The 10,000-nt window shown below is 49.5% G+C and overlaps 1 protein-coding gene across 1 annotated transcript in view; it reads right to left on the bottom strand.

The window, feature by feature from the left end:
* Positions 1–10,000, bottom strand: part of LOC311370714 (neural cell adhesion molecule L1-like protein) — a gene marked incomplete at its 3' end in the record, with an annotated part of 27,085 nt that overhangs the window by 791 nt on the left and 16,294 nt on the right. The window contains exons 14-20 of the mRNA XM_084489043.1: positions 9,847–9,971; positions 9,371–9,472; positions 7,305–7,502; positions 6,599–6,669; positions 5,658–5,877; positions 4,112–4,227; positions 245–449 (exon numbers count right to left, since the gene is read on the bottom strand). Coding sequence (XP_084345169.1) covers positions 245–449; positions 4,112–4,227; positions 5,658–5,877; positions 6,599–6,669; positions 7,305–7,502; positions 9,371–9,472; positions 9,847–9,971 — 1,037 coding nt within the window. The remainder of the gene's footprint in view (positions 1–244; positions 450–4,111; positions 4,228–5,657; positions 5,878–6,598; positions 6,670–7,304; positions 7,503–9,370; positions 9,473–9,846; positions 9,972–10,000) is intronic.

Genomic DNA, 10,000 nt, shown 5'->3' with positions numbered 1-10,000 from the left:
AATGGGTTAACCTAGTGATCGTTAGTGCTTGCCACTTGGTTCTATGAACATCCTCACTGTACCGACAGAGATATATTATTGTTTCTCTATCTTCTGACAAATGGACTTATGCAGGTCGCTTTGGATATACTATGTAATGCAAATTGCACATTTCCCCTGTCTAACGCTAAAGCTAATCCATTGTGTGTCGTGTCTCCCCATGCCCTCTCCGGTCCCCCGTCGGCCCCCCCCCCCCGGGACTGACCTCCCTCCGGGGTGAGGAAGGAGACGGGGTCGCTGGCCGGCCCGTTGCCCTTGCTGTTGAACACGTTGACGGTGAGTGTGTACTCTGAGTACGGCGCCAGGCCCGGCAGCGCGCCGTGGCTCCGGTTCCCACCGAACAGCAGGGAGTAGCGCTCCGCCCGCACCCGCTCACCATGGAGAAGACTCCTCCGCCTCACCCAGTGGACCTGGGAGGGGGCGGGGGGGGAGAGAGGGAGAAGAGGGAGAGATAGAGGGAGAAGAGGGGAGAGTGATAGAGGGAGGGAGGGGGGGGGAGAGGGAGAGATAGAGGGAGAAGAGGGGAGAGTGATAGAGGGAGGGAGGGAGGGAGGGATTGAGGGAGAGATAGAGGGAGAAGAGGGGAGAGTGATAGAGGGAGGGAGGGAGGGAGGGATTGAGGGAGAGATAGAGGGAGAAGAGGGGAGAGTGATAGAGGGAGGGAGGGAGGGAGGGATTGAGGGAGAGATAGAGGGAGAAGAGGGGAGAGTGATAGAGGGAGGGAGGGAGGGAGGGAGGGATTGAGGGAGAGTTAGAGGGAGAAGAGGGGAGAGTGATAGAGGGAGGGAGGGAGGGAGGGATTGAGGGAGAGATAGAGGGAGAAGAGGGGAGAGTGATAGAGGGAGGGAGAGAGGGAGGGAGGGATTGAGGGAGAGATAGAGGGAGAAGAGGGGAGAGTGATAGAGGGAGGGAGGGAGGGAGGGATTGAGGGAGAGATAGAGGGAGAAGAGGGGAGAGTGATAGAGGGAGGGAGGGAGGGAGGGAGGGAGGGATTGAGGGAGAGATAGAGGGAGAAGAGGGGAGAGTGATAGAGGGAGGGAGGGAGGGAGGGATTGAGGGAGAGAGAGGGAGAAGAGAGGAGAGTGATAGAAAGAGAGAATTGTAATATTATATATATTTTACTTTGCAAGTAAAAGTTTGGGCATCTCAATCATGGATGCCTAGTGCCTACAGGTAGACTACGGATATTTGTCTGTGTGTGTGTGTGTGTGTGTGTGTGTGTGTGTGTGTGTGTGTGTGTGTGTGCGTGTGTGCGTGTGTGTGCGTGTGTGCGTGCGTGCGTGCGTGCATGTGCCACAGAGGAATAAACATAACTTCAATTATGGATTGAATGAATGTTGGCAGTCCAGCTGTTGACATTCTGCCCCCCCCCCCCCCCCCAATAGTATCCCCCAAGCACACTGAATTCTACATATTTCGACAATAATTCATACATTTGTGCAACTTTCCAAACTACGCTTGGTAAAAGCCCAGAAGCAAACTAAGGCCGTGGTGTGGCTTCTCCTGTTGAGCTAATGAACGCCTCAGCAGGAGAAACAGACTTAAGAATAGGGTCTGTCTGGTAGCCAGTCTGGTAGTCTCTGAGTAAAGCTGTGCTAAGGCGTCCCCATCCCATCTGCCTCCTTTAACCACGCATAGTTATTCATCAGCTCCATATGATGGGCAGACCAGATAAATATTAGGCATAATCCAGTGGCTTTCAAAAAGGGGAAGCTCATTTTCGGCATACATCATATAAATTGTCAATTTATGTATATGTAAATGATCCTCTCTGTTCCTTTTCAAGGAAATGCTCTAACTAGCTGTCTTCAGTGACTTGACCAGTGTCCTCTCCATGACCAGCAAAGCTAGGCTGCTTAAACAGCCTTGGCCCATTGTGTTACGGGTGTAGGACTTCAGCCGCTTTCAACAGGAAAAGCTCCTTTATATACCTGCAGATGTAGCTCAAATTGTTGCCACTAATGAGAACAGTTTGTAAAGCTGAGGCATTGCACTGTCCAACTCCATGTCTTTAAGGAACACCAAGAAATCACACAGCTTTCCCCTGTCACCCTGCAAGTCCTGATCTGAATACAGGACTTGAAGTTCAGACCTCGGGCTCCCTGAATCAAAGTGATGGCCAACTACCAAAACGATATTAAACTTAAACAAGGAAATGTGGGAATTATGTTAAACTGAAGCAAGGAATTGTGTGAATAAGTGTATGAAATGTACAATGAAAATTGTCAAGCAATTTTGCCAAGCAAATATCAAGAAATATGTTGCAGTTTGTCTTTCGACTCGCTTGCAAAATCCGCGATGGGACTGAGGAATCGCTCTGGCGATTTTCTATAGTTCAAAATCGCTGTCAATCAAATGGCAACTCAGTCTTTCGCAGACCCTCCAATCATCACGCAGAAGCCCAGCGTCCAGGCCAGCCCACTCCTCCATTCACCCCCAGAGACGCTGAGCGTCCGTGGAAGGGACATAATCGCAGCATTATCCAATGACCGTCGACTTTCGACAAACAAAAAAAAGCTGTTCTATGCAGCCCAATTGAAGTGGATGGACGCTGAGCTTCAACAGGCAAACTGTGCACTGTGACGCTACGGGAATGTATGAGAAGGAAATCGAGTCAGTCGACCTGCGATAAGCAGCTGATACTGAACAAACTCGTCTTCGAGATGGACGTGTCCTAACGCATTTTTAGTCAATGAAATGTTAACACTGAGCTTCCATTGCAGTCTTAGAGAAATCGCCACTGGCATAATCACAGGAGAAGACAAAGGGAAAAACACAAGATATTAATTAAATACAATGATAAATGACCTTTAAATAAATAAATGAACAGCCAACTAACACGCAGTCTCTAGTGAATTGTGAAAAGTAACTCATATTATATATATATATATATATATATATATATATATATATATATATATATGTATATATAGTAGACAAGTCCATAAGGTTACTATCAAATTAAATCAAATCAAATTAAGTGTGTATTATGAAAAAAGACTTAAATACATCTATATTAGACTTCAGTCTGTATTAAATGTCTTGTGTGTGATTCGTTCTTATAAACGGCTATCTAGAGCAGTCTGGAGTCAGTATAAAGGGTGTATTAGGGTATATTAAGGGTGTATTAGGTTATATTAAGGGTGTATTAAGGGTGTATTCAGGGTGTATTATGGTATATTAAGGGTGTATTAGGGTATATTAAGGGTGTATTAGGGTGTATTAGGGTGTATTCAGGGTGTATTAAGGGTGTATTCAGGGTGTATTAGGGTATATTAGGGTATATTAAGGGTATATTAAGGGTGTATTAAGGGTGTATTCAGGGTGTATTATGGTATATTAAGGGTGTATTAGGGTATATTAGGGTGTATTCAGGGTGTATTATGGTATATTAAGGGTGTATTAGGGTATATTAAGGGTGTATTAGGGTATATTAAGCGTGTATTAGGGTGTATTCAGGGTGTATTAGGGTATATTAAGCGTGTATTAGCGTGTATTAAGCGTGTATGTATGGGTGTATTAAGGGTGTATTCAGGGTGTATTATGGTATATTAAGGGTGTATTAGGGTATATTAAGGGTGTATTAGGGTGTATTAAGCGTGTATTAGGGTGTATTCAGGGTGTATTAGGGTATATTAAGCGTGTATTAGGGTGTATTCAGGGTGTATTAGGGTATATTAAGCGTGTATTAGGGTGTATTCAGGGTGTATTCAGGGTGTATTCAGGGTGTAGTAGGGTGTATTCAGGGTGTATTCAGGGTGTATTCAGGGTGTATTCAGGGTGTAGTAGGGTGTATTCAGGGTGTATTCAGGGTGTATTCAGGGTGTAGTAGGGTGTATTCAGGGTGTATTCAGGGTGTAGTAGGGTGTATTCAGGGTGTATTCAGGGTGTATTCAGGGTGTAGTAGGGTGTATTCAGGGTGTATTCAGGGTGTAGTAGGGTGTATTCAGGGTGTATTCAGGGTGTAGTAGGGTGTATTCAGCGTGCATTAGGGTATATTAAGGGTGTATTAGGGTGTATTAAGCGTGCATTAGGGTGTATTCAGGGTGTAGTAGGGTTAGGGACCACCTACAGCGTAGCCCCCCAGGTGGCCCCTCACGGTGTCCTGGGGTACCGGGGTCCAGCTGACCCGGAGCAGCGTGGCGTTCAGCACCTCCACGTCCACGTCCCGCGGAGCCGCCGTGGGCACTGGGGGGGGGGGGGGGGGGGTCAGAGGTCAATATCACAGAGATGTGGGGTACACAAAGTACACGTTCATAGGATCTGCTCGGAGGCACTGGGAAAAAAACACTGTCTATATAGACACACACACACACACACACACACACGTGTATAAACTAACACATACGCACATAAATAAACACCAACAAACACACACACACACACACACATATATATATATATATATATACATAGACACACACACACATGTATTTAAACTAGCACGTATATAAACACCCACACAAATCTATATCTATATACACAGACACACACACACACACACACACACACACACACACAGGAACAGACACGCGCAGAAAAAAGCACGCAGCATCTTAACACAGCGTCTGAACGCTGGGAGACCGCTAAAAAATAACAGCAACAATTATCAGTGGGGCTGTCAGGGAGAGCGGATGAAAGGGCCGAGCAGACGCAGCGGCCTGGTCACCGGCGCTGCGCTGCAGTTAGCCTTCAAACTCCCACCACCAGCGGGTTCTAAAAACAGTCGGGATTCCCCCTTGATTTATTTCCCTCTGTCTTCGCTTTGTTTTACCTCCCACTCGTTTAGTTTTGAGCGGAGACACGTCGAGATCAAGACGATGTTTGTTCAATCCCTTTTTTTTTTTTTTTTTTTCCCCGGGTGCAGTTGTCTGTTTCAAAGGGGAGAGGGGGTTGGTAATGGACACCTACGTACGCCCTGCGGGGGGGGGAAGGGGGATAACAAATAGTAAATAAATGAACTCAACCTGACACATTTTTCCGCACACAGTGCCAGACGACAACTGGTGTGGTAGCAACCGTGAGGGAATAAGAGAAGGAGAGGAATGTGAGACACATGCAACAACAGTGGCTATGCAATTCCTCAGCTCGGAGGCACCGCAGAGAGAGAGAACGCGGAAGGGTGTGGAATGAGGAACAATACGTTTGTCTTAATGAAGTCATGCAAGGCTTGTCATTCTGCGAGTGTAATCCCAAGCGCTGGTTCTACTGTCGCTTTTTCGCAAACGCCCAAAAACAAACATGAATGAAATAAGATATGGAGAATTTGATGGCGCATATTGATCCACCCCCTGTCATGGATAAAGTCAGCCGGGTGTCATTTCAGTTATTACTCAGAATATCAGCCAACAAATAATATCAGCCCTGGAGCTCCAGTTTGAATAAATCAGTAGAATAATACTGAAGCAGCAGAACACGACTAAAGCAGCAGAACACGACTCAAAGCAGGAGAATGCAAATAAAAGCAGCAGAATGCGACTAAAAGCAGTAGAACACGACTAAAAGCCGTGGAAGACGACAAAAGCATCAGAACACGACAAAGACACCGCTAAAAGCCGTGGGAATACGACTATGAGGGTTTGTCAGAAGACGGGGCCGACGCGCGCCCCCCTGCTCACCGTCCTCGCCGGAGTAGCCCGTGACGACCCGGGGCTCGGGGCCCCAGCCCACGGCGTTGCGGCTCCGCACGCGGATCTCGTAGGGGACGAAGGTGGGCGTGTCCTTGACCACCAGCAGGTGCCTCTTCACCATGTGCTCCGTCCACGGCTCCTCGCCCAGCCGCCGGTAGCCCACCTGGTACTCCAGGGCCGGCCCGTTGTGCTCCACCGGCAGCAGGGGCTGGTGGGGGGGGGGGAGACGGAGAGGGGGGGTGAGGTGGGGGGGGGGAGACGGAGAGGGAGGGTGAGGTGGGGGGGGGAGACGGAGAGGGGGGGTGAGGTGGGGGGGGGAGACGGAGAGGGAGGGTGAGGTGGGTGGGGAGACGGAGAGGGGGGGTGAGGTGGGGGGGGGAGACGGAGAGGGGGGGTGGGGGGTGGAGACGGAGAGGGGGGGTGAGGTGGGGGGGGGAGACGGAGAGGGGGGGTGAGGTGGGTGGGGGGGAGACGGAGAGGGGGGGTGAGTTGGGTGGGGGGTGGGGGAGAGATGGAGAGGGGGTGTAAGGTGGGGGGCGGGGGGGAGACAGAGAGGGGGAGTAAGGTGGGTGGGGAGGGAGACAGAGAGGGAGTGTGAGGTGGGGGGGAGACAGAGAGGGGGTGTGAGGTGGGTGGGGGAGACAGAGGTGGGGGTTGTGGGGGAGACAGAGAGGGTCCAACGTTTTATTGAACGAGTCGGGTCTTAACCGTACGCGCGTGCCTCCGCCGATGTCGGACTCCATTTAAGGACACGGCGACGACGGAGATGTGATTCTTATTTTGCAGCACTGATTATTTCTGTGCGTGGTCAGAAGACCCTCTGTTGGGGAGGGGGGGGAGGGAGGGGGGGGGGGGAGGGAGGGGGGGGGGAGACGGCAGCGAGCAGAAGCCAATCAGCGTCAGCGTCTTAAATACCAGAGGTCTCTCACCTCCCAGCTGATGTCCATCTGGTGGGGGACGTGCCCCTGGATCCGGATGTCCTCGGGGTTGCGGTCCGGCGCTGCCGTCAGGAGGGGATTGGAGAAATGATTCGGTAAACCATTAATTAACTAGAGCTTGTTTTCCGGATTTACTCTTAATAACTGACTGCTGAATGCATCTGAATGATCCTAAGAACAACGTGACACCACGGAACCAGAGTGAATACTGAAAAGGTTGGAGCCGAGTGCAACAGCAAGAGCTCGACAGAATGTGTGTGTGTGTGTGTGTGTGTGTGTGTGTGTGTGTGTGTGTGTGTGTGTGTGTGTGTGTGTGTGTGTGCATGTGTGTGCGTTTGTGTGTGTGTGTTTGTGTATATATATATATATACAGTATATATACACAAACACACACAAAAATGCACAAGCACATATATATATATATATATATACACAAACACACACACACACACACACAAACGCACATGCATGCACACACACACAAATGCACGCGCTCCAGATATATATATATATATATATATATATACCCCAACTCCTACTGCTTTTAAGGTCTGGGGGAAAATCGCAGGTTTATTAGAAAAATAAAATTCAGCAGATTTTGCAGCAGTTGAGTCTGAGCACGCCGGCTGACACCACAGGTGGCAGTCAGAGCGAGGGGGGCGGGGGGGAAAGGTCAGCCAATAGGAGAGGGCCTGACCTGCGGCCGGGGTGGCGTATCTCCCGGTGTGCTGGCTGGGGGGTCCGCGGCCCACAGCGTTGACGGCGTACGCTCTGAACTGGTAGTCGATGTTCCCCTGCAGAGCCAGGGCTGCTGTTGCCTGGTTACCAGGGACCCGCTGTATCTCCCTCCACCTGCCCGGCTCCCATTGGCTCTCCTCGAACTCCACCACAAACTCTGCCCCGGCGGGAGGAGGAGGGGGAGTGGGGGGGGGGGGGGGGGGGTTGGGGGGAGAGGGAGGAGGAGGAGGGAGAGAAACGTTGACGCTTTGTTTGACATTATGGTCACACAGGGTTGGAGATGATCCGTTATAAAAGGTATTTGGTTCCGCTTGGGAAGGGATGCTTTGTCCACAGAATCGTGAAAAGGTCCATTCAGTGGAGCACTGCTTGTGTAAATCAAATTGGGTTTGGGTTCATGGGTCGATAATGACATGGTTATATCTGGCGGAAATACATTTTTAAAACCTGCTTTCCAACTTCAGACTTGTGATAATGTTGTGTTGTCTTTCACAGTCAAAACTGCGTGGGCAAATCCAATTGAGTGAAGGTTCAGGGGTCCATTATACAACGGACGTGTCCTGCAGACCCATGTAATGAGGACGGTTGATTAGCCAAGCCACTGGTTGCCTAGTCGAGTGAAGGAATGAGAATGGGCATCGGAATGAAAAGCACACAGAAGAGAAAATCTCCCAAAAACACGAGGCGGTTTTGATAGTCACTGAACCCAAGGTGACATGTTTTTTACTGTGAAATCTAAACGGAACAAAAGATTGGCTTTTTGTATGATCGCTTCCTTCGCATGCCGCACAAAAGCCCCGGATTTAATTATTCAGAGAGGAAAAATATGTTTTTTGTTGAGGCTGGATCATATCGATGGGTAAAACTTTTATCTTTGGATGGTTTAAGTGGAAGAGTTGTGGAATGTTTTTTAATTGAATAAAGACACAGCTCTGGGGAGTCAGCAGCACGGCTCAACCGCACCACCGGTCACCTAATTATGGGATGTGCTGCTGACATTGGGCAGGGGAAGGGGAGGCGGGGGAGGAAAGGGGAGGAGGTGGGGGAGGGGGACGGGGAGGAGGAGGAGGTGGGGGAGGAGGGTGAGGAGGAGGGAGGAGGTGATGATGAAGGGGGAGGAGGAGGAGGAGGAGGAGGAGGTGGGGGAGGAGGGTGAGGAGGAGGGAGGAGGTGATGATGAAGGGGGAGGAGGAGGAGGAGGAGGAGGAGGAGGAGGTGGAGGTTGGGAAGGCGGGGAAGAGGGGGGGTGGGGGTGCAGGAGGAGGATGAAGTGGAGTGAAGTGTGTGGAAGGTGGGGGAGGAGGAGATTGAGGAGGAGGAGCGGTGGGTACCGTTCTGCTTTTACTTCACATTTATTTTTCAAAAGACAATTTTCTACTGCTTTGTTCAACGAGATTCTTCAATATTTTTAAATTATAATGCAACGTGTCACCTTCTGTTTTGCTCTTGAAAAGAAAAGTATGAAAAAAATCCTTTCATAGTAAACTCTTTTTCAAGGAGAGATTTTTACATGAGATTCAATTAACAGTTTTCTGGTAAAAACACATTTTATGAAGGGATACACGAACAGGTGTTAATGAAGAGATGTCAACATATTGCATAGGAAACGGCATCAATCGAACAAAGGCTTTCAGCATTATCCAAAAGGATCCCTCTTTAAAATTGGATGTTTAACATCATGTTCAACATTCAGGGAACATGATGACAGAATGAACGGATGACAGAATCATAGATGAAAACACAATCATTAATTGTATATTCCTGTATTTTTGGTTCTGATCACTGTAATGAGAAACGGAAATGTTTGTTCCTGCCTTGTAAATGAAGAGACTTTCGTTTGACCTAATATAGAGTGGATGTGGTCAGTTCCTATTGTTTTAGATAAAATACTTTTATATAGAGCTGTTATGGTCACTTCCTGCCGTGAAAAATAAGACTTTTATTTGACCAGGCGTACCTGTTAAAGAGCTGTTATGGTCACTTCCTGCCGTGAAAAATCAGAGACTTTTATTTGACCAGGTGTACCTGTTATAGAGCTGCTATGGTCACTTCCTGCCGTCCACGACAGACGAGCGCTGCGCTCCTTTTGCTCCGACAGCTCCAGCTCCCCGGGGGCGTCAGGAACATCTGAGACAAACAGGAACAACAACACAACACGGCAGCCGCAACAAGTTGAAAATCTCATTAGTCGCTGTCAATCAACACCAAGGAACCATCTGTGGGATTAAAATATGGTAATGAATGTGAAAAAGAATCAAGAAATTTAAAAATAAAAAACGCTAACAAATTAGCATTTTCTTTTTTTTCCCCAAACCTCAAAATTGTTTCGCGTCTTCCCCCATCTCATCTTACACACGCCCCCTCCTCCTGTGCAGTTCACCCCCTCCGCCGCGTTGTGTCTGGTTCCGAGACGTTAGCATCCCCCCCCCCCCCCCCCCCCCCGTGAACCGGGCTAAGCGGCCGCGTCGCCCCCCCCCCCCCCCGGGACGCGGGACTCTTACCCAGCACGGTGAGCACCGCCGAGGCCGCGCGCCGGTCCATGTGGGTGCGGGCGATGCACGTGTACAGCCCCTGGTCGCTGACGTTGGCGCTGGCGATCAGCAGCCCGCCCTGGTCCACCCGGTACCTGGACGGAGGGTGCAGCAGCGTTGTTGG

This window comes from Micromesistius poutassou, assembly GCF_964030765.1.
Source record: "Micromesistius poutassou genome assembly, contig: SCAFFOLD_584, whole genome shotgun sequence".
NCBI classification, from domain to species: Eukaryota; Metazoa; Chordata; class Actinopteri; order Gadiformes; family Gadidae; genus Micromesistius; species Micromesistius poutassou.
Note: the sequence above shows the minus strand (reverse complement) of the source record. Positions and strands in the feature narration are given on the sequence as shown.